This window comes from Hyperolius riggenbachi, chromosome 4, assembly GCF_040937935.1.
Source record: "Hyperolius riggenbachi isolate aHypRig1 chromosome 4, aHypRig1.pri, whole genome shotgun sequence".
Taxonomy (NCBI): domain Eukaryota; kingdom Metazoa; phylum Chordata; class Amphibia; order Anura; family Hyperoliidae; genus Hyperolius; species Hyperolius riggenbachi.
In genome coordinates, this window is record NC_090649.1 from 204,825,002 (window position 1) to 204,849,914 (window position 24,913).

Genomic DNA, 24,913 nt, shown 5'->3' on the forward strand with positions numbered 1-24,913 from the left:
TCCCCTTCTGATCACCTCCCAAGTGCATTGATTGCATCTATTCTCCCCTCTAATCACCCCTGAGACACCCATCAATCACCTCTTGTCACCACCTGTCACCCCCTAGCACTCCTACCCATCAGATCAGGCCCTAATCTGCCCCCCTGCAGGCTTCTGATCACCCGGCTAAACCCTCACCCGCCCCACCGCAGTGACAGAATTTTTTTTCTGATCACTGCAAAAAACACTGTACAATAACTGTGGCGCTGTAAAGATCAGTTTAGATTTTTTTTTTTAAATCAAAACTCAGTGACCACAGCTTTCTACTTCACAGGTATTCCCTTTTGCTAGGTAGGTGCTCTTTTTCCTGGGTAGTCTCAGAGGAATACCCCCTTAATTTAGCAGTCCACCATGGAAAAAAAAAGGGGTATTCCGCTGAAGAGGCCGCCGAGATTCTGGCCCAGTGGGGTGAGTGCGATTGGGAAGCCTCATCCGACTAATCATCCGGGTCAGAATACAAACCGGTGAACAGCAGTGGCTCTCTGACCGATAGCAATGACGAGGTTGAGGTCCCGGCTAGAGCCAGGCGTACCACACCCCATGTCACTGGACCACAGGATCAGACTCAAGGGCAGCAGAGTGGTGCTAGTGCTGATGCGAGTTTTCTTGGTGAGGCATGCACCAGCAGCGTAGCATCTCCTGGACCTAGCACCAGTACTACCGTAGACCCTGGTGAAGTGGCGAGCACCAGCATGGTAGCAGAAACTGGTTCGGGGGCAAGTGCATTAAGACCCAAGTCGCAGCCACCAGCAAAACGGGCCCATACTACTCATTGTCTCCCAGAGGTGCTGGCAAATCCCAATTGGCAATCCCCTGGTTCCGCCGCACTCGTACTGCTCCCTTTCACCGCCCAGTCTGGAGTCCAGGTGGAGACAGATAATCTAGGATTGGCCCTAGACTATTTTCATCTGTTCTTCACCGTGGATCTCTATGACTTAATTGTGGCTGAGACCAACCGTTATGCCACACAATACGCAACCGCCAATCCGAGAAGCTACCATGCCCAGCCTTTTCGGTGTAAACCACTCCAAGTTTCCAAACTTAACATTTTTGGAGGCCTTCTCCTTAACATGGGTCTAGTCAAAAAGAATGTATTGCGGTCTTATTGGTCTATGCACCCAGTACATCACATGCCCATGTTCTCTGCTGCCATGTCCAGATCACGATTTGAGAACATCCTGTGCTTCCTGCACTTCAGTGCCAATACAAACTGTCATCTAAGAGGCCACCCTGCTTATGACCGGTTCCACAAAATTCAGCCCCTCATAGACCACCTGTCATCAAAATTTACAGATGCTTATACCCCTGAACAGTCATTTTGAGGTATTTGGTTTCCAGACTACTCCTCACGGTTTTGGGCCCATAAAATGCCAGGGCAGTATAGGAACCCCACAAGTGACCCCATTTTAGAAAGAAGACTCCCCAAGGTATACCGTTAGGTGTATGATGAGTTCATAGAAGATTTGATTCTTTGTCACAAGTTAGCGGAAGATGATTTTAATTGTTTTTTTTTTCACAAAGTGTCATTTTCCGCTAACTTGTGACAAAAAATAAAATCTTCTATGAACTCACCATACTCCTAACGGAATACCTTGGGGTGTTGTCTTTCTATAATGGGGTCACTTGTGGGGCTCCTATACTGCCCTGGCATTTTAGGGGCCCTAAACCGTGTGGAGTAGTCTGGAAATCAAATGCCTCAAAATGACCTGTGAAATTCTAAAGGTACTCATAGGACTTTGGGCCCCTTAGTGCACCTAGGCTGCAAAAATGTGTCACACATGTGGTATCTCCATATTCAGGAGAAGTAGTATAATGTGTTTTGGAATGTATTTTTACACATACCCATGCTGGGTGGGAGAAATATATCTGTAAATGGACAATTGTGTGTAAAAAAAAAAATCAAAAAATTGTCATTTACAGAGATATTTCTCCCACCCAGCATGGGTATGTGTAAAAATACACCCCAAAACAGATTATACTACTTCTCCTGACTACGGTGATACCACGTGTGACACTTTTTTGCAGCCTAGGTGCGCGAAGGGACCCAACGTCCTATGAGTACCTTTAGGATTTTACAGGTCATTTTGAGGCATTTGGTTTCCAGACTACTCCTCACGGTTTAGGGCGCCTAAAATGCCAGGGCAGTATAGGAACCCCACAAGTGACCCCATTTTAGTAAGAAGACACCCCAACGTATTCCGTTAGGTGTATGATGAGTTCATAGAAGATTTTATTCTTTGTCACAAGTTAGTGGAAAATGACACTTTGTGAAAAAAAACAATAAAAATCAATTTCCGCTAACTTGTGACAAAAAATAAAATCTTCTATGAACTCACCGTACTACTAACAGAATACCTTGGGGTGTCTTCTTTCTAAAATGGGGTCACTTGTGGGGTTCCAATACTGCCCTGGCATTTTAGGGGCCCTAAACCATGAGGAGTAGTCTGGAAATCAAATGCCTCAAAATGACCTGTGAAATCCTAAAGGTACTCATAGGACTTTGGGCCCCTTAGCGCACCTAGGCTGCAAAAATGTGTCACACATGTGGTATCTCCATATTCAGGAGAAGTAGTATAATCTGTTTTGTGGTGTATTTTTACACATACCCATGCTGGGTGGGAGAAATATCTCTGTAAATGGACAATTGTGTGTAAAAAATAAAACAATTGTAATTCACAGAGATATTTCTCCCACCCAGCATGGGTATGTGTAAAAATACACCCCAAAACACTTTATACTACTTCTCCTGAGTACGGCGATATCACGTGTAACACTTTTTTGCAGCCTAGGTGCACTAAGGGGCCCAAAGTCCTATGAGCACCTTTAGGCTTTACAGGGGTGCTTACAATATAGCACCCCCCAAAATTCCAGGACAGTAAACACACCCCACAAATGACCCCATTTTGGAAAATAGACACCCCAAAGTATTCAGAGAGGGGCATGGTGAGTCCGTGGCAGATTTCATTTTTTTTTTTTGTCACAAGTTAGCAGAAATGGAAACTTTTTTTTTTGTCACAAATTGTCATTTTCCGCTAACTTGTGACAAAAATAAAATCTTCTATGAACTCACCATGCCTCTTAGTGAATACTTTGGGATGTCTTCTTTCCAAAATGGGGTCATTTGGGGGGTATTTATACTATCCTGGAATTCTAGCACCTCATGAAACATGACAGGTGCGCAGAAAAGTCAGAGATGCTTCAAACTGGGGAAATTCACTTTTTGCACCATAGTTTGTAAACGCTATAACCACAACAAAAAAAGATCCAATAAGTGTCTATTTATTGATCAAAGACATGTAGCACAATAAATTTAGACAAAAATGTATATAGAAATTTTACTTTATTTGAAAAATGTCAGCACAGAAAGTTAAAAACATTTTTTTGACAAAATTCATGTCTTTTTTTATGAATATAATAAAAACTGAAAATCACAGCAGCAATCAAATAGCACCAAAAGAAAGCTGCATTAGTGACAAGAAAAGGAGGTAAAATTCATTTAGATAGTAGGTTATGTGATCGAGCAATAAACCGTTAAAGCTGCAGTGGTCTGAATGGAGAAAAGTGTCTGGTCCTTAAAGAGACACTGAAGCGAAAAAATATATATGATATAATGAATTGGTTGTGTACTATGAATAATTACTAGAAGATTAGCAGCAAAGAAAATATTCTCATATTTTTATTTTCAGGTATATAGTGTTTTTTCTAACATTGCATCATTCTCTAATATGTGCAGATTACACAACACTCAGCATTCAAAATGATTCTTTCAGAGCAGTCTGTGAACTAATGACCTCTCCTCTGCCAGAGGAAAAGTAAATAGTTAACTAACAGTTGAGATAATAAAAGTCAGAAAACAGCCCTCTCCATGACTTTGAAAGTCGTAGAGATAATGACTTTTTTGTATAGAGATAACAACTGGAGTTTCTTAACTCTTCCTGTACTGGAAACAATTAGACTGATGTATCTGATCTTAATGTTTTATTTCTTAGTTGTACTACACATACAAATCATAATATCATAGTTTTTTTTTTTCGCTTCAGTGTCTCTTTAAAGGAGTCATCAGGGCAAATATAGTAAAATGAGTGGTACTTACCGGGGGCTTCCTCGAGCCCCAAGCTCCCAGGACCTCCCTTGCCGCAGCTCTGCCCGCAGCCGGAGCTCTGACTTGGTCCCCAGCGATGACATCAGAGCGACCTGGAGGTCGCTTTGTACTGCGCCTGCGCGATCGGCACTGTCAATCACCGCCACATGGGTCGGAGCGGACTGCGCAGTATTCCAACTATGGGCAACCCCTGGAACCCAAATAAAGAGGCGCCTTTGCAATACATGCTGAAGTGGGAGGGTTTTTTCATTCTGTTTCCTGCTTTCACTGGCTGTAGAGTGAGAGAAATACAATTCTCTTTGCAAACCATGCTGCTCCCCTCCCTCCACACTCTCACTATCCCTTCAATCCACTACTAAAATCAGAGCAGTTAATAGTAGTGGGGCTATTTAGCGGACCGTGGGGGGTTATTAGTTGTTGGGGGTTGGAAGAGTTTTTAGTTGCGGGGGGAGGGGGTTATTAGTTGTATGGGGGAAAGGATTATTAGTTGCCCGGGGGGAGGGTTATTCGTTGCCTGGTGGGGGGGAAGGTTATTAGTTGCCTGGGGTTGAGGGTTATAAGTTGCCCGGGGGGAGGATTCTGTGTGAGAGTAAGGAGAAGTTAGGTCATAGTGAAGTATCAGCAAATATTGCAATTATTTCACGATATCAATTAGGTTGTGTAATATCAGTAAATTTACCGATATTCTACTACCGCACTAAAAAAAACAAACTGTTTGCCTCTTTTTTTTTTCATTTAACGTCGCACCTAAATAAGTACGGTTTCAAATGTATGCCCTAAAATAGCATCCTCAATACATCACCTTTTTACATTTTTTATTACTCACAAACTCAGAACACTCAGAAATCTTATCAGTATTACCAATTTGCCTTTTCATTCTACAGCCATTCCTGGTGCCCTATTATTTCCTGGGCCTTATTGAATGCTTGCTATCTCCCTCTAATGGTGCCCATCAGGGCCGGATTTACAGCTCAGAAGCCTATAGGCACTGAAGTCTTGGTGCCCTAAGCCCCGCCCCTCACTACAGGCCACACCCCCAAGTCACACTATATTTTATATATAGAGGTAGACAGTGATCAGTAGATTTTAATGCTAAGCAGGCAACAACCTCACCCCTGCCTTTGTAAAGTATAAGGTGGTGCACAAAAGACCGACCCAGCTCCCTGCCCTGAATGCAAGTATACAGGTAAACGCTGGACTGTCCCAATTCTGGCCTGTACCCCATGTTATCGAGTTCTCAGTAGAATTAGTTGGATGTGGGGAGACGCAGAGAGATGGCTCTCCCTGCACTAGGCAATCTAGGGATCCCTTATGCTGAAGAGGATGGGAAGTCACTTTAGGATCTAAAGGCTTCCCCCTCCTGAGATAGTACCCCTCAGGGGCACTTTTTTCCCTTCAAGGAACATTTTTATAGGAATACTTAAAGGACAAATGAGGTGAAAGGTATATGGAGGCTGCCATATTTGTTTCCTTTTAAACAATACCAGCTGCCTGACAGCCCTGCTGATCCAATTTGATCAGCAGTGTCTGAATCAAACCAGAAACAAGCATGCAACTAATCTAGTCAGATCTTACAATGTCAGAAGCACCTGATCTGCTGCAGGGGCAATGGCTGGATGTATTAGAGGCAGAGGATCAGCAGGACAGCCAGGCAACTGGTATTGCTTAAAAGGAAAGAAATATGGCAGCCTCCATATCCCTCTCACTTCAATTGTCCTTTAAGCTAAAAATAAAAATTATTTTAACTTACCTGGGGCTTCTTCCAGCCCCCTGGACTCATCCTGTGCCCACAACATCCTCCAGGTCACCTCTGGCCAGCATTGGCGAACCCTGCAAAGCTGTCTGGTTGCTAAGAGTCAGCGGCTGCACAAGAGCGGCCCCGAGCCGTGAACACCCTGACTGCGCTCCTGTGACCGGGAACGTTCTGCGCATGTGCAGTACGCTTAAATAGTTACATGTGCAGAATGCTCCCGGGAGTGTAATCAGGGTGCGTGCAGCTCAGGGCCACACATGCGCAGTAGTCTCCGACTGTTGGCAACCAGCCAGCTTTGCTGCAGCTGGACGGAGGGGACCAGGAGGACATTTTGGGCACAGGACGCGCCCAGGAGGCTGGAAGAAACCCCAGGTAAGTGCAAATCGTTTTTAAAGTATTCCTTTAACCACGGACACCCCCCTCCCACAAAAAAAAAAAAAAAGCAATGAATATAACCACAGAGCACCTTCAAACACACACTGTGCACATACACACTCATTCACTGTACACACACACTCACTGTACACACTGTGCACATGCACACTCATTCACTGTACACACACTCACTGTACACACACACACACACACACACACACACACTCATTCACATACCTCCCAACTTTTTGAGATGAGAAAAAGGGACACTTAAGCCACGCCCCTGCCACACCCCCGCCACGCCTCTAGTCACGCATACCATAAAAATTTCATAAGAAAATATGTTGTTTTATAATTCAAACCACACTGGTCCTTTCTATCCTGGTTCATTTTCCTTCATAATAACATTTTAAAATTAGTAATATATCAATTTAAAGGATGGGAATAAAGTTTAGATTCAATCAAACACATTTTTAGTATAGAAATGTATATATTTATATAGAAAGAGGGACAAAGTCCTGAAAGAGGGACAAATGAGGGTGATACAGGGAAAGAAGGACAGGGCTCCCAAAAAGGGACTGTCCCTCCGAAAAAGGGACAGTTGGGAGCTATGGAAGGGTGAAGGGGCCAGGAGCAGGATGCCTGGGGAAGGGTGCCTAGGGAACAGTGCAGGGGCCAGGGGCAGGGTGCCTGGGAAAGGGTGCCTAGGGCCATGGGCAGGGTACACTCTTGGTGGGGAGGAGGGTGCTAGTGGGTAGGGGGGTTGTCAGTGGAGGGGGGGGGTGAAAATGCCCGTGGGTGGGGAGGAGGGTGCCACTTTTAGGTGGGGGGGGGATTGCCTGGAGGCGGAAAAAAAGGATCGAGGCTCCAGCCGCGGTAATGAGGGATGCGGGAGCCCGGCTTCATTACTTCCTCCCTCCCTCCCTCTCTCTGAATACCCCCCTGATGTGTCTGTCTGTTCTCCCTTGTTAGCAGAGTGAGCACAGCGGAGCAGCCAGCCGAGTCCTCTTACCGCAGATCCATTCGTACTGGCATAGGACTTCCATCCGCTTCCTGTGACGTCATAGTAAACAGGAAGCACATGGAGGTCTGATGCCCAGGGCCGAGCCTGGGCGGGTGCTGCGGGTGCAAGGCACCCAGGCGCCTGCCTCTGAGAGGCGCCGCCCGGCCGCCGCTCTCCCCCTGTGGCCGCCGCTCGCTCGCTCGCTCCCTCCCTCCCTCTAGCCGCCGGCGCCGCGTCAGACCTCGATCAGGCGGGCGGGCGCTAGGACCTAGCACGCCGCACTGATATGCGGAAGTGACATCACTTCCGCATATAGAGCGGGTGCGCCTGGCGCCTTCTTACTGGTCGGGTCGCCCGCTGATTGAGGTCTGAAGCTGCTGCAAGGTGAGGAGGGAGCGGCGGCGGCAGAGGCAGCAGCGGCGGGAGGGGAGGATTGGGTGCGCTCCTGTCACTACCTAAACGGGGACCCTATACCCCCTGGCTACCTATCCTGGGCACATATTACCCCCTGGCTACCTATCCTGGGCACATATTACCCCCTGGCTACCTATCCTGGGCACATATTACCCCCTGGCTACCTATCCTGGGCACATATTACCCCCTGGCTACCTATCCTGGGCACATATTACCCTCTGGCTACCTATCCTGGGCACATATTACCCCCTGGCTACCTATCCTGGGCACATATTACCCCCTGGCTACCTATCCTGGGTACATATTACCCCCTGGCTACCTATCCTGGGCACATATTACCCCCTGGCTACCTATCCTGGGCACATATTACCCTCTGGCTACCTATCCTGGGCACATATTACCCCCTGGCTACCTATCCTGGGCACATATTACCCTCTGGCTACCTATCCTGGGCACATATTACCCCCTGGCTACCTATCCTGGGCACATATTACCCCCTGGCTACCTATCCTGGGCACATAATACCCCCTGGCTACCTATCCTGGGCACATAATACCCCCTGGCTACCTATCCTGGGCACATAATACCCCCTGGCTACCTATCCTGGGCACATATACCCCCTGGCTACCTATCCTGGGCACATATACCCCCTGGCTACCTATCCCGGGCACATATACCCCCTGGCTACCTATCCCGGGCACATATACCCCCTGGCTACCTATCCCGGGCACATATACCCCCTGGCTACATATCCTGGGGACACTGGCTGTTTGTCATTATGTGCATTTGCTGGTGAAAAGCAGTCTCTTGTTATGTGAATTTGCTGGTGAAAAGCAGTCTCTTGTTATGTGCATTTGCTGGTGAAAAGCAGTCTCTTGTTATGTGCATTTGCTGGTGAAAAGCAGTCTCTTGTTATGTGCATTTGCTGGTGAAAAGCAGTCTCTTGTTATGTGCATTTGCTGGTGAAAAGCAGTCTCTTGTTATGTGCATTTGCTGGTGAAAAGCAGTCTCTTGTTATGTGCATTTGCTGGTGAAAAACAGTCTCTTGTTATGTGCATTTGCTGGTGAAAAGCAGTCTCTTGTTATGTGCATTTGCTGGTGAAAAGCAGTCTCTTGTTATGTGCATTTGCTGGTGAAAAGCAGTCTCTTGTTATGTGCATTTACATGGGGAAAAGAAGTCTCTCGTTATGTGCATTTACATGGGGAAAAGCAGTCTCTCGTTATGTGCATTTACATGGGGAAAAGCAGTCTCTCGTTATGTGCATTTACATGGGGAAAAGCTGTCTCTTATGTGCATTTAGTGGGGAATTTTTGTCAGTAAAAATAATCTTTTGTCAGTAAATTTTTAGGTATTTGTCAGTAAAAAATAACGTGAAAGGTTGGCAACACTGGCAGGCTGTGTGGCGCAACGGGAAAGATACAGGCAGCCCACCTTGGGCTTGGCAGGGGGGAGGAGCCGATGTCAGCGAGCGAGAGTAGGGTGGCCGCAGGCAGCCATAAATACGCAGTGTGTGACTGCGTCGCACTCGCAGAGCCTCTCAGCCTGAGTCAGTCCAGAGACTAGCAGACTGTCACTCGCAGGAAGCCAAAGCCAGCCAGGAGCAAGCCCATGGAAGAGGGGTAGGAATGGGGTATCACATGCATGCGTAAAGAGGTGGAAGGTGTGGGTGTGATTAGGAAGGACATGGGTGTGGTTATGTGGTTGGGCGTGGTTAATTTAACCACTCCCATAGGCGCCAGAGAAAATCTTGCACCCAGGTGCCAGGCACCCCAGGCTCACCCCTGCTGATGCCAGACAGTACGAGTGGATCTGCGGTAAGAGGACTCGGCTGGCTGCTCCGCTGCGCTCACTCTGCTAACAAGGGGGGACAGACAGACACATCAGGGGGCCATTCAGAGAGAGGGAGAGAGGGAGGAAGTAATGAAGCCGGGCTCCACTACCTGGAATATGCGATGCCTGCCCATCTCGCCCTGGCCGCCCACGTGGCTTTGCCCGATTCCCGAGCCCAGCCAAAACTGACAAGAGCCGCCCCCTGCCGCCTATGCACGCAGCTGCTGCTCGCTTGTAAGTTGCAGTGCTGCGTGCAGGCATGAATAAGACGGCCAGTGAGCAGGGAAAGCGGGACAGACTGACTGTCTGTGTGACTTGCCGCCCGCCCCTCACTGTAGTTGCGGCTGCTAGATTATGACGCAAGTGGGCGGGGCGAACGGCGCTGTCAAGGACGATCGCGTCTAAGGTTTTTAATTGTGATGGGGACATTATTAAAACCCGCCCCTACCCAGTCAGGCGCCTGTAGGCACGTGCCTAGTGTGCCTTATGGTAAATCCGGCCCTGGTGCCCATACATGGTACCATTTTTTTTCATCCAATCTTAACATTTCTATGTTATATAAGGGAACTGCCTTAATTATCCTTTCAGGATATTTACTTACTTTATCCTTATACTAAATAGAAATGGTAAGATTGGATGAAAAAATGTGTACCACGTATGGGCACCATTAGTCTGCCTCACCTCCTGCACTGTCATAAGGAGGCTTAAGGTGTCCATACATCAGTTGATTTTGGCAGCCGATCGACCAAGAGACAGACCTCTACCTGGTTTAATCTGACAAGCCTACTTGGCATAGCACCATGGAATATGTTGGCACTTTAAAAATTAATAATAATAATGCCATAGGCCAATTCCCAATCGATTTCAGCATGAAGTCTTTCGAGATTTGACCTTGTGACATCGCCTCTTCGCCCCCGGCCACATCCCCCCAAATCTAGGTGTAGCAATAACCCCCCATTCCCCCCAGTTGCCAGTGCAATAATACTTTACCTGTCTGGTGTCCGCCCCTGTCTCCTCACTCTTCTTCCTCATCGGTGCTTCACGTGTTTTCCAGCATATTGCAAAAGGGACGCATGCGTGACATCAAGCACGTGCCTCACATGCAATACACCAGCAACCACGTGGGGTGCCAATGAGGAAAAAGAGCGCAGACACTGGACAGGTGAAGTACTAATACACAGACACTGGGGGGTGCACCTACATTTAGGTGGACATGGCCAGAGGTTTCCATCGCATTCGTAAATTTCCGATTATCGCATGCTGTTACCGCCGCATACTTGATCAAGCAAGTCAGTCCGAGATTTCCCAGCATGTCCAACTGCTACATGCAACCAATTTGGGCCCGTTTTTCTTCCGATTCAATAATGGTTATTGAATCGGATGGTCGATCGGCCGCCAAGTCTACTGATGTATGGTCACCTTTATGGTTCAGCCATACTGAAAAACGAACAAACACTATGGAGGGTTTAATAGGCTCCTTTTCTAAGGACTTTTTTTCTTTTTAGCCCAGTTACACTCATACCCACCATTTCCCTCTTTTTATTTGAGGTTCACTCAGTCCTTGCATATTCCCCCTCCACTTCCATACTTGTATTGACACCTCCCCCCCCCCCCCCCCTTCTCTTCTCTAATCTCTCAACACCTCTTCCTTTGATCTTTCTTAGTGGTCCTCAGCTGAGACTCACTGTAATAGTCACACAGGTCACCTTGCCTTTACTTCCTTCTCATCCCTATCCAACATTCCATACTCTTCTTTCCTACATTCCAATTAATGTCCTAAAATGCATCTTTCCCACCCTCTGACAACAGCTATTGTAAAATCACTATATGACCACAACCTCCTAAAACCCACCTACTTGTCTTCTCATCATGCTTTTCCTCTAACATCAAACCCCCACATGCAGAAAGAAACTTATGCAGTCTGGACCCACAATCACCCTCCAACTCTATCCAACTATTCACTCATTCTGTATTCCTGAGATAGCTGCAAGTCATTTCCATAACACAATTATATCTGTCCTTCACATGGTCCCTGCTCTTCAATATGCCAGCTGACAACCCTGGCACAGTATTCATACTAAGGCCCGGTTCACACTTGCGGTTCTCTGCCAAACGGACCGGATGACCTGACCGGATCCGGATCCGGACCGGATCGGAACCGTACGGTTCTGATCCGGATCCGATCCGGATCCGGTCAGGTTGCATCAGGTGTGCATCAGGATGCGATCCGGATCCGTTTGGCAAAAGAGAGTAGAAATAAAATAAAAATGTTGGGTTCTGGGAGGTCAGCAGAAGGTGGACCTGTGGAATCAGGCCCTCTGCTGTTTAGAACTCACCTCCACCTCCGACATACTGCCAACATTTCCAGCACGTTAAACGTCACTGCTGCTCCACTCCAAAATGCTTGCCCATGTGTCCCCATCCAAAATCGCCGCTACAATACACATAGGAAGTGGGGTAGAACATCCGGATTTTATAGCCAGTGTGTTGTGCGCTCTCCGGTTCTCATTGGTTTGTATTGGCCGGATGCAACAGTCCGGCTCCGCTCCGGATACGTCTGCCGGAGGAGCCGGACCAAAAAATAGCGCATGTTGGATCTTACGCCGGAGTCCGGATCCGGTCCGGATGAAACGGACGCATGTGAACGGACGCATAGACTTTCATTGCTATGCCGTGCGTCTGTTCCGTCCGTTCCGCATGCGGTCCAGCTCCGGCACGGCGATTCCGGACGGCGACAGCTAAAATGTGAACCGGGCCTAAATTGCTATTAGTTTTGGGTGCTTGAATAGCATTAGCAAAAGAGCACGCCAAGCAATGATTTCTAAATATACAAATGTTACCTGCAGCATTTCAGGATTACACTGTCAGTGGCAATACAACTCTACTGGCTTATCTTCTCTCTTATAATCCAAGACTGCTTTTCAATACAGTGAACTCTCTATTACATCCTCCATATCTTTCTCCATTTTAGCTGAAAGCTTTGCCATGTGAGAATAAAATTGAAATTCTCTATTGTATCTGAGCCATTGTGCTGAGACTGTCAGACTCCAAATGCCAAGCTTTGGATACCACACTCTGGTTCCTGATTTCAAACTACGGGATGTGTTGGGGAAAGAAGCTCCGCCCACCATTCTCTTTTCTTGTCTGATAACTCAACTGAACTTCTATCTAACTACTTTTATTTGTCTAACTGATTAAAGCGGTTTAACACCCAGCATTACAACTTTGCTTTAAAAGATTGCTTACAGCTTACAAACTATTATGCCAGATTTTTTTTTAAGCAGAAATTCACTGAATGGGTTAAACATGACATTTTAGTGTTGGATTTAACTAGGAATCCGCATCCGTTCTTATCTTTTAGTTACAAATGTATCTTTATTTGGAATACAAATAGACCTTTGAAAAGCCTGCCGGGGAAGCCCTCTTTGTTCTCTCAAAGCAGTGTTTGTTTGTTACATTGTAGATAGATACATTTGTAACTAAACAAGCAAGCATGGAGGAGTATTTCTAGCTAAATGCAGCACTAAAATGTCATGTTTAATCCATTCAGTCAATTTCTGCTAGAAAAAAAAACCGGCATAATAGTTTATAAGCTGTAAGCAATCTTTTAAAGCAAAGTTGAAATGCTGGGTGTTAGACCACTTTAAAAACTTTCCTTTCAAATCTTTAATGCCAAACTTACTATCTGCTATCTAGATCCTGTTCCTCTCCTATTTCCTCATTCCATGCCTCTCATTCTCTCCCATATGTTCCTTAACTTTCTTTTTAACTTATCTCTTCCCACTGGCACTTTCCCAAGCATGCTTTTGTAACTCTAGTACTTAGAGCACTACTATCGAGAAAGACTAAGGGGGTAAGCAGAGAGGTAGTTAGCTAGGTCAAATAGAATGTGGTTCAAGAAGCTTGGGTGGGAAGGAAAGAAGTGAGATAGGTAGGTAGCTAAAGAAAGTGCAAGAGTTGGGATGTGGTTTCTTAACCACTTCACATCCAGACCTTGTTTCCCCCTTATGGACCAGAGCCGTTTTGATGTTTTAGTCATGACCCTAGTTAATCAGCAATAACTTTATCCCTACTCATGACACTTAAATTATCTATATACCGTTTTTTTTCAAGACAAACTAGGCTTCCATTGGGGGGGTATTTTGTACTAAGAAAATAGTTATTTTCTATTCATTTTAATGGGAAAAAAAGAGGAAAAAATAAAAAATGCACAATTTCTCAGTTTTCATCAGTTCCAGCTTAAAAATCTGCCCTGGATTCGCTACTCAGGGCTATATGTTTCCTCTCCTGGATTATTGTGGACTAAAGTGAAAGTTACTGAAAGGTTAAAAAAAAAGTATGTGATTCCAGTTGGCTGTATGTGCCAAAAAGGCTGTACTAAATTTATTTTAAAAATGTTCTTGGTGAATCTCTGTCCTACACTTCATCACACTAACTAGTTCCTATATTTTGTAATACTTCTTTTTTTTATCCTTACTAGATCGATCAAGATGGGCTGAGTCTGCCAGAGAGAACACTATACTTGGGACAGGATGAAGACAGTGAAAAGGTATTATTGATATTTACAATATTCTTACTAGAGATGGGCCGAACCTCCGATTTTAGGTTCGCGAACCGGGTTCGCGAACTTTTGCGTAACGTTCGGTTCGCGTTAAAGTTCGCGAACCGCAATAGACTTCAATGGGGATGCGAACTTTGAAAAAAAAAATAATTATGCTGGCCACAAAACTGATGGAAAAGATGTTTCAAGGGGTCTAACACCTGGAGGGGGGCATGGTGGAGTGGGATACATGCCAAAAGTCCCGGGGAAAATCTGGATTTGACGCAAAGCAGCGTTTTAAGGGCAGAAATCACATTGAATGCTAAATGACAGGCCTAAAGTGCTTTAAAACATCTTGCATGTGTATACATCAATCAGGTAGTGTAATTAAGGTACTGCTTCACACTGACACACCAAACTCACCGTGTAACGCACCGCAAACAGCTGTTTGTGTAGTGATGGCCGTGCTGGACTGGTGCGCACCATGGCGAGACTGCAGGTTTTGGTGGCTTTACAGCCCATATGGTCGCCTGGCTGATGTAGCTGAATGACAGAACAGTGACTGTCCAGCTGATCAAATTTGGTCTGACCACAATGAAGCAATGACCTTATTATCTTTTGTGTGCCCCCCGAGACACTCATCTAGGCGCCAGTCATTGCTTCATTGTGATACGCAAGCCCCTTCACCACGGCAAGGTAATGATCACGAAGGGGAATGGGCGCATGTACATGCCTTTTCTTTTGTTGTTGCAGCTGCCCGCAGTGCAGCCAGAAAAATTAGGCAGTCATGTACACGCACCAGAAAAATTATTACAGCGGCCGCTGCTAGCAGCGGCCTAAAAAATTCAGCAATCCGCCTGAAGTCCCGGACCCTGTTGGTGGTGGCGGAGAAGGTAGTCAAGCGGCCTGCAGGCAGACATGCTGTGTGGAGGGACTGGGAGCGACTTAGTCTTCTTGGGGCAGCCCAGGCAGCCAGTCACACTGCGTGCAGGCAGAGATGCTGTGTGTGCGGGGACTGACTTAGTCTTGGGGCGGGTTCACTGAACACAACAGGTATGCAGTGGCGGGTTCACTGAACACAACAGGTATGCAGTGGCGGGTTCACTGAACACAACAGGTATGCAGTGGCGGGTTCACTGAACAGGTATGCAGTGGCGGGTTCACTGAACAGTACAGGTATACAGTGGCGGGTTCACTGAACACAACAGGTATGCAGTGGCAGGTTCACTGAACAGGTATACAGTGGCGGGTTCACTGAACAGAACAGGTATACAGTGGCGGGTTCACAGAACAGGTATGCAGTGGCAGGTTCACTGAACACAACAGGTATGCAGTGGCGGGTTCACTAAACAGGTATACAGTGGCGGGTCCACTGAACACAACAGGTATGCAGTGGCGGGTTCACTGAACACAACAGGTATGCAGTGGTCTGAATAGGTATGCAGTGGTGGGTTCACAGAACAGGTATGCAGTGGTGGGTTCACAGCACAGGTATGCAGTGGTGGGTTCACAGAACAGGTATGCAGTGGTGGGTTCACAGCACAGGTATGCAGTGGCAGGTTCACTGAACAGGTATGCAGTGATGGGTTCACAGCACAGGTATGCAGTGGTGGGTTCACAGAACAGGTATGCAGTGGTGGGTTCACAGCACAGGTATGCAGTGGCAGGTTCACTGAACAGGTATGCAGTGATGGGTTCACAGAACAGGTATGCAGTGGCAGGTTCACTGAACAGGTATGCAGTGGTGGGTTCACAGTACAGGTATGCAGTGGTGGGTTCACAGAACAGGTATGCAGCCAGCCAGGAACAAGTTAAGCCTAACTAATCTTTCCCTGAGAGACAGTCTGCAGCAGCTCGCCCTACTCTCACTAACGCAGGCAGCACACGAGTGACCGTAATGGCCGCCGCTGCCTGCCTTATATAAGGGGGGGTGGGGCTCCAGGGGCTAGTGTAGCCTAATTGGCTACACTGGGCCTGCTGACTGTGATGTAGAGGGTCAAAGTTGACCCTCAAGGTGCATTATGGGGCGAACCGAACTTCTGCAAAGGTTCGCCAGCGGGACGCGAACGCGAACCACCGAAGTTCGCATGGAACCGTTCGCCGGCGAACCGTTCAGCCCATCTCTAATTCTTACCAATACCTGCATCTCTTCTGTCACCGTACACAGCAGATGATCTAAACAGGGGAATTACTATAAATTTCTACAATAAACAACTGTGTAAGAAAAGACATACTGCCATATCATGATCCCATACTAAAAACAGTTCTGCCCATACATACATCAAAGAAGGAAGGGCTAGTATCAAATCAAGAGGAAAACTAATAAGTAAGATGGACAGTGGTGCTTGTGTAAGATTGTAAAACCTTTAACGTGGCCTAAAACATCATGTAATTTCCATAGTCTTAAGACCTACAAAGGCTAATGAGTGGGACATCTGCTATTACGGCTGTTTTCCTTATATAGCCACACAGATCAGGTGAGAGACCTATCCTGGATAGGGCACTCACCTTTTCACCTTCATACGCTGAGAGTTCTCTTTTCTTTTTTCTTACTCTGTTAGTAATATGATGTTTTTGTAGCAAGGTCAAAGTGCACCATGCAAAATTTTCCATAAGGGGCTTCTTTTTGGGAAAGCCTATCCCTGCAACTCACAGCCCCCTTTTAAAACCACTGAAAGAGGAACTTTACTGAACGTATCGTAATGATTTAGTCAGTGTTTGCTCATTGTAAAATCTTTTCTCTCCCTGATTTACATTTGTAAATGTACAGAAACATCACCTGGTCTCTCAGAGTTCTCTGGGTGAGAAGACTGCATAACTAATGGGTTTCCTGAACAATATTTCTTTCTACTATATTGTTGTGGTGCCTCTTTAAGCATACATGGACTTACATAGAGAATACATAGTTAACACGGAGTTGTAGCCCAAACTTCTTTTTACTGCTTCTTTATATGAGCCAGAGTAACTACATACTGGTGTCTGCCAGCTTCTGATTAAACTCTGCTGTCAGCCAACAGAAGATGTTATACAGCAAATCGCATTCCACACACTTAAATACATTTTAATGAGCGCTTCAGTGACAAGGCACAAAATAAGAGAAAACCTGCTCACTGAATCACTAACTAGACTCCATAGTTGGAAGACTTTTCAGAAGGATTTTTTTTTGCCTAGTGGATGATAGTAAATGTTTACTTTTTTCACTGTGCCGAATGTGGCTGCACAGGGAATTTATATAAAAAAAACAAAACAGCCTGCAGCAAATCAACTGAATTCACCATTTGGCTGCACTAGGAACCATCATAGACTGCACTGACAATTTGTGGCTATAGGGCACCGGGTGATAATTTAGAGTGCCCACTGCCCACGTTCAGCTATTTAATAGTCGATGCTGCAGCGTAGCTAAATGTTGGCTATCAGTTAGGCAGCGCCAGGGCTTGTCGGCATGGGGCTCAGCTACGATATAGACGAGCTCTGTGGGTTAGTGTTAGAAGATAGGGTACAGAGAGGAGTATAGATAGGGGTATGGTAGGGGAGGGTGATTAGTGTTAGGCATACAGAGAGAGTCATGTTAGTAGAGGGGGTTATTGTTAGGCAAATAGATAGGGATTGGCTTTGGGTGGGGGGGGGGAGGTGATAAGTATTAGTTGAACAGGAAGCCAAAAATAGAATATCAATAAAGCATTACTGATATTCTAACAATCAGAAAACCCCGGCACCCAAATGAAGATGCGCCTTTACAATACAAACCAAGCCTGTATTATTTTTTTTTGTAACATACAAGTGAAACTAAGCAAACACATATCGATGCTCTTGTAATGGAAATATTCAACCACTTGAACCTATTCTCCATGTAAGCTGCTTCCTGCAATAATGATCCAAATTCTGTCAATTCAGGACCAATTGCTGGCAGAGTCAGTGATGGAGCAGTGGCCTCTGTCTGAATCAGGCAGTAGCAAAGGAGGGTATTCATTAAAATATCAGTAAAGTTTATGTGCACAGTTAGCAAACATACATTTTACTGATATTAAAGAGACTCTGTAACAATTATTTCAGTCTTATTTCTTCTATCCTATAAGTTCCTATGCCTGTTCTAATGTGCTCTGGCTTACTGCAGCTTTTCCTAATTGCACTGTCTCTGTAATAAATCTTATCTACTTTCCTCTGTCGTGTCTTTCGGGCTAAAGCTTGAGTGTGTGGAATGTGCAGGGCTGCTTGTGATTGGTTAGAAGTGATACACACCCTCGGCAGGCCCCCTGCACACTCTGTATGACTCACACACTCTGTTTATGTGAGCCTATTACAAGCTGGTTAGTTTGTTTGTAAACACTGCCTAAAACTGTTAATTACAAGCCAGGATTGCAGCAGAGAGTGGCAGAAACAGCACAGAGGGGCACAGGAGAAAATAAGGAATAGAAGGGTATGCTTTTTAGTGTAAGAATATTAGAGTACAGATTCTCTTTAAGGGAATACAACCCAAAGTCACTGCATAACAGTGTGTTCAGTAGATCTTGTTTTGATTTGTGCTTGTAATGTAATTGAGATCTATCATGCAATGTGGTGCACTGATCAGGATGCTTATTGGTTAATAACTGATCGTGGAAGTCATTGGGCAATTATTATTTGGTGTGTGCCAAGAAGAGTTGACAAGACAAGACACAGAACATTTATATCACACTTATCTCCTGGCAGACTCAAAGCTCCAGAGCTGCAGCCACTAGGATGCACTGTATAGGCAGCAGCAGTGTTAGGGAGTCTTGCCCAAGGTCTCCTCACTGAATAGGTGCTAGCTTACTAATCAGGAGGAGCCAGGGTTGGATTTACCATAAGGCACTTACAGCCAGCTGATGGTGGAAAGGCGGCTTACTCCCCTCCCTGAGTGCCTCCCTCCCTCTTCCCTTATGCAGAGTCCTGATTAGAGTGTAAATGAGAAGTTACTTACTTTGCTCTCGGCATTCCACTGACAAGATCCCCCTTCAGTCATGGACAACTCTAGCTACTTAATACTGATGTTCCTCTAGCTATCTAATACTTGGGGGCACATTTTGCTACTACTGGCTACCTAATACTAAGGGACACCTGTAACTACCTATGCCAGGCAAGGGAAGTCAGGGGGAAGTGAAGGCTGGGCCAGCAAGCACATTTGCAGTGCACTTTGGTGGGGGTTTGTAGGTTCATGGAGGGTGAAGTCTAAGTTGCCAGGATATCTGTGCCTATAGGCTCCTGGGAAGAGCTGAGATTTGAATCCAGGTCTCCTGGGTCAGAGGCAGAGCCTTTAACCAGTACACTATCCAGCCACTGCATGACATTCTCATGCTGTATATACCAACAAGACAAGAGCAGAAGGCAGGATGTAATCTGGTTGAACAGAAGACAGATGCACTTTATTCTCAATAATTGGCTAATGGGAACCATTGTAGATCCACTCTGGGTGAAGATAAGTTTTGGAAGGCTGTCTGACAGAAAGAAAACACTGTATTCTCTGAGAAAATAGCATGAAATTCAAAATGCATGAAATATGCTAGATTCTGCCCTTTCATAAACATTTTAATCACAAGCTTAAGGTTCATGTAAAAAAAAATGTTCAACATTAAAAATAAAAAAAATAGCTGTAAAATAATCAATTTGTATTAATTGCAAAAGAAGTTGAAAAAAAATACAAAATGTCACTGCAAGATGCCAGGAATTTGTGGAAAATGTGTTTCTGTCACAATATGTTCCATATGCGCTAGTACTGCAGTCATTTCCTAATACTGACACATTTTATTTATACTCTGTAGATTTTGGCCGCTTACAAGGAGTTCATGCACAAGATCCTCAGCCTCCTAGGAGTGGAAGATATAGAAAGAAAAGCTCAAGAAATTCTGCAGCTGGAGCAGGATCTGGCCAATGTGAGTGTCCTTTGCCCAGAAATCAGGAGAAACAAAGTTCAAAGCTTCTACTCAGAAACTCAAGACTTTGTGGGAATACTAAAACTTACTATGAGATTATACTTCAGTGTGTGGTCAGTTTCCTTTTAAAATAATACCGTGTTTTCTCTTTCTCTTTCCTGCCTTAGATCACCATTTCAGAATTTGATGACGTCAGACGTGACATCAGCACTTTGTACAACAAGGTCACCATATCTCAGCTGCAGCAGATTGCCCCACATGTAAAGTACCCATTTTATCTTTTCTGTTAAACCCAACTGGAGGGCACATGCAAAAGTGATATATCGGCAAAATGTTGAGCAGTTCAGAGATAAATTGTAGTGCTGCCTGAAGCTAGGTAATCTGCCCACAATTTTCCCAGCTGAAATAAATGTTTAGGATTATTTTTGCTAAAAATGTAGAAATGTAGAGTAGTGTCCCCAAAGTCACTGGCTGCCCTTCTAGAGATGTAGGGGGATGAACTGTGATTGCCCAAATGCTATTGTCCATACAGGATGCAGCTCTCAATCCTTCCGCCTCTCCTCTAAGGGGATTAGAAAACTTACCATCATTTGGCTCGCTCACCCTGTGCCCAGCTCACCAGCGGCGTACATAAATGTACACATTAGCAGGGGCTTCACCCATCCAAAGTACCTTATTAGCAAGTCCCCAAATCTCATTCATGCTGGCATTGCATTAGCAGGGGCTTCACCCATCCGCTGGGCTGTCCTGTATGGAAGCAGTTATGGCTTATTCTAGCTGAGTTATTTTTCTTTTGAGATACTTAAAAAGTTAATTTGTAACTCTGAAAAATTTGTTTATTTTTATGTTTTGCACAAAATTCCTTATATGAAAATGTAATGATAGGATATCTCCAAGTGGATGTATAAAAGCATTGATAGTATCGTGGAAGTATGGCTGAAGGGAGCCAGAGCGGCAGATAGAGCTCAGTTACTGCTGTTAGGTGGTGAATGCTGCCATGAACACAGATTGATGGAACTGGTGCTGCCAAGAGGTTTCTCTGCTTCATCGAATATGAATAACTTGAATATGTCCTGTTAGGTATCTCAGATATTTTTTTCCGAACCTGCAAGTCTGCCAGAAAACAAAGCTATTACTACTAAATGTATAATATTAAACATCAACGCCTTGATGGGTTTAACAAGTATAATGGTGACACCTACTAGTTATTAGAACAATTAATTCCTCTAGCTTCAGTAAGAATGTATTTGTGTCATTGGCGTATTTGCAGGGTTGGAGTTACAGGGTAAGATTCTGCACTGGTATTGTATTTGAGAGTTTTTAAATGTTGTTTATATTAGAAGTACTTAGACCCTGCCTTTTGCTGCATAAGGAATCATATTTTATAAACAATTAAAGTTAATGTGGCAGAACAAGATCAGCATGCTGAATTCTCAAAATATAATAATAAATTCAGCCCTCTTGAATGTAGCCATAACTGGTTACAGATAGTGTTCTTCCTTATCTTTAGTTGTTTTTGTTTATTAGTTGTAGTATTAAAGACAGAGTTTTGAAAGTTTTCTTTTTAATTATTTTCGTGTCACTTAAATATCACAGAAATATTACCTCCTGGTTAACTAACCTAATTTTTGCAGTAGTGCAAATAAAATAGAAAATATTTAATATTTTTAATGATGTCTATCTCTCTCTCTCTCTCTCTCTCTCTCTCTCTCTCTCTCTCTCTCTCTCTCTCTCTCTCTCTCTCTCTCTCTCTCTCTCTCTCTCTCTCTCTCTATATATATATATATATATATACATATACATATACATACATGCATCAAGTCTGGTCTGGGCAAGCAGGGTGAGCAGCATCTCAACCATAAGACTGTGCAGCTGGTGTCAGCTGTCAGAGTGTCTGAACATCAAAGGACATGCCACCCAATACAGGGGAATGGGGGCCAGTCGTGATTGGACAGCGTCATAGGAGCTAGACCTATAGTACCGCTGAACCAGAATTTAACCAATAGGCACATGATGGGCAAGATCAATGCTATAGTTTACACTGAGGAGTAATAGAAGCTGCCATTCAACCTGAAGCTGCAAATACCGTACCACACACACACACACACACACATCCCTGACTCGAACACTGCTATTCCAGCGCAAGAGACTTGGGAGCAGCCGGCGCCAACATAGGCCGTAATAGGAATTATGGCTATAGTAGTGCACAGGGAGTAACTTCGGCGCCGTCAGAAGACGGAGCTCAAGTTACTTTTAAAACACTAATTTGGCCTCCAGCAATTACTCGAAGCCAAATTATTTCATTTCCCACTATCCATGGCGGCCTGGAGAAGGAATAGTATTTAACAGGGCTAGGAACTTGTGCAGCAACAGGATCAGCCTTATACCGGCTGTATCCTGCGCCCAAGTCTCCCACGCCGATTCTTATCACACTCTACCTGACTCACTTAGAGCAGAGCATGATAGGCCATTGGGGGCGTGCAATAAAGAGGTGAATTATTCCGGTGGTGCAAACCTATTTGTTTTTTTCTGGACTGGTGTACCCCAAGAGACACTAGGGGTTGGGGTCTTGGCACACCATCACTATTCACTATTTGTAGCACAAGCTGCCCATATATTTTTGTAAAACATGAGAGAGAAGTTTGCTACACCGAGCAGAAACAATTGTCACTTATCTTTCACACCTGCATTAACTAAGTGACTGAGAGCAGTTCTGACACTCCCAACCTGACATTCTCTGTTCAGATCATTATGTAGTGGCAGTGTACTTATATGCACAAAAGTAAGCAAGTTGAATTAGTTCTTGTCACCGATCCTAACCATATACAGAAGTTTATTGAAGAGACTGCACATTTCTCAGCAGAAATTGAGTTTCACTTTAAAGTGAATGGACACTTTAAGATGTGATCATGCTCAACATCCAGTTCTATGTTTAGCATTTAATCTGTTTGCAGAGACATCACAAATTCTGTGAATCCCAATTGTGCAATTTTGCTGCAATAGGGGGTATTGCCTTGTTATGGGAAAAGTGTTGCCTTGTGTCTTATTTATGCCTTGCTGCATCCTTTCAGTAAAATATCATTGAATGAGGGAGTTAGTGTTGCTTTTCGTATTCAGCATAAATGATGTAGCTAAATCCTTGATTGGTAAACCAATCATTTAATGGTCTACATCAAAATTCTAATGTTCCATCACTCTGCACATAGGAGACTTCAAGTTCCCCCTTTAATATTGGTAACACATGATATCAACCTCAAAAGTTATAGGGATAAGCAGCATCTTCACTAAAGGTGAACATACACTTATTAATTTTCCCATCTCATTCTCAGCAACATTGATTCCTCAAAAATGTCTGATCGATGATGAAAAAAAACTTGAAAGTATTAATTGGACAAGATGGAAAATCTCGGTTGGTCTGGAGCAGGGCAGAAGTGGCAGTAGTTTGACAGCTGATAGCATTGTAATGCATTGAAGGGTGCTACACTGCAGTTTAGTTGCTTTTCAATAGATTCATGCTTGAATCTATTGAAAATCGATGTTCTGGGTGTGGTAGGAATCGATACCTCTCTAAACCAGTTCCAATTAGAGAGGTACGCATCATTTTGCCACACTGGTTGGCAATCGATAAGTGTATAGCTAGCTGAAGAGAGACCGTGATAACACATGCCAAATATCCAACATTGCTTGGGTAAGCCAAGTTGTGAGTTCAAATAAGAGGAGAACAAAAACTGGCACTAAATGCGGCAGGGATGGATACTAGGTCACACTGGGCTTACCTGCAGCGTGCTCCCAAGCAGTGCAAAGTCCAAGTCAGTCAAGGAAGAGAGAAGGGCACTGCTGCATAAAAATACCCTTTATTGTGACCGGATGAAGCAAGGTTAACCCTTGCGAAACAGCTGTCAGACAACTTTCCTCCCCCCACTGCTGTAACCTGTGTGTCGACCCGGTCACAATAAAGGGTATTTTTATGCAGCAGTGCCCTTCTCTCTTCCTTGACTGACTTGGAAGTTGTGAGTTCACCTGTATCAAAATGATATCCCTGGCTGTTAGTAATCAATCTACACCATGTATTGGCCTCGGCACCATCATGGATCTCCATGGTATCATCTGCTTCTCATGGTTGCTCCAAAGCAACAGTCTGTAAGCTTGATACCTCTTTGGGTCCACCCATTGGTAGTGACAGCTTACATGTTATGCACGTTAGATCACATGCGTCCTCAGAGCATATTACAGTTAAAGAGAAACTCCAACCAAGAATTGGAAAGTACTGCGCATGCGCGATTAAAGTGCGCATGCGCAGTACTTTCACGCCGGCCGCCGTGATGACACAAGGCGGCCGGCGTGTGACGTAATCCGCGTCATATGCGGAAGGAGCAGCCCGACACTCGGGAGAGTGTCGCCCGGGCTGCGGCCTGTCAGCCATTCCGGAGCAGGGAGAAGGAGAGGAGCCAGGACGCCGGCGTGGGACCTGCCGACCAGCACTGGGCTGGAGAAAGCCCCTGGTGAGTACAACTTTTATTTTTTAGATGAGCTCGGAGTCACTTTAATTCACATAAACTATTTATAGGTATACCGCGTGTCTGGTCTTTTTATTCACTTTCCATTAAGCGCGTTCTTTTAGAAATCACTTTTGCTCATTTGCTATGATACAATATATTTCCTTGTCACAGAATCGAAGATTGCACAGAAACCAATACTTCTTTAATTGTAATAACAAGGTATTTTTTGGCCATAAACTGTTTCACAATCTTTCCCAAACTATTTTTACCCTTTACTATTACTACTGTATCTGTTTAACTATTCCATATCCTCTCAACCACACACATTCCTCTAGATCTGGGACTTTTATAAATACCTTGTGTTGCATTCCATGCTCAGTAAAATGTTTAATTTGTAGATTTGGTTCTGAAAATCTACAATCTAACATCTGGGTTTGGTAGAAAAGTACTCAAACAAACTTTTAGAGCT

At 44.8% G+C, this 24,913-nt stretch overlaps 1 protein-coding gene across 1 annotated transcript in view; it reads left to right on the forward strand.

The window, feature by feature from the left end:
• Positions 1 to 24,913, forward strand: part of ECEL1 (endothelin converting enzyme like 1) — a 120,804-nt gene that overhangs the window by 58,629 nt on the left and 37,262 nt on the right. The window contains exons 3-5 of the mRNA XM_068279331.1: positions 13,998 to 14,066; positions 19,835 to 19,945; positions 20,113 to 20,205. Of these exons, the coding sequence (XP_068135432.1) occupies positions 13,998 to 14,066; positions 19,835 to 19,945; positions 20,113 to 20,205 (273 nt within the window). The remainder of the gene's footprint in view (positions 1 to 13,997; positions 14,067 to 19,834; positions 19,946 to 20,112; positions 20,206 to 24,913) is intronic.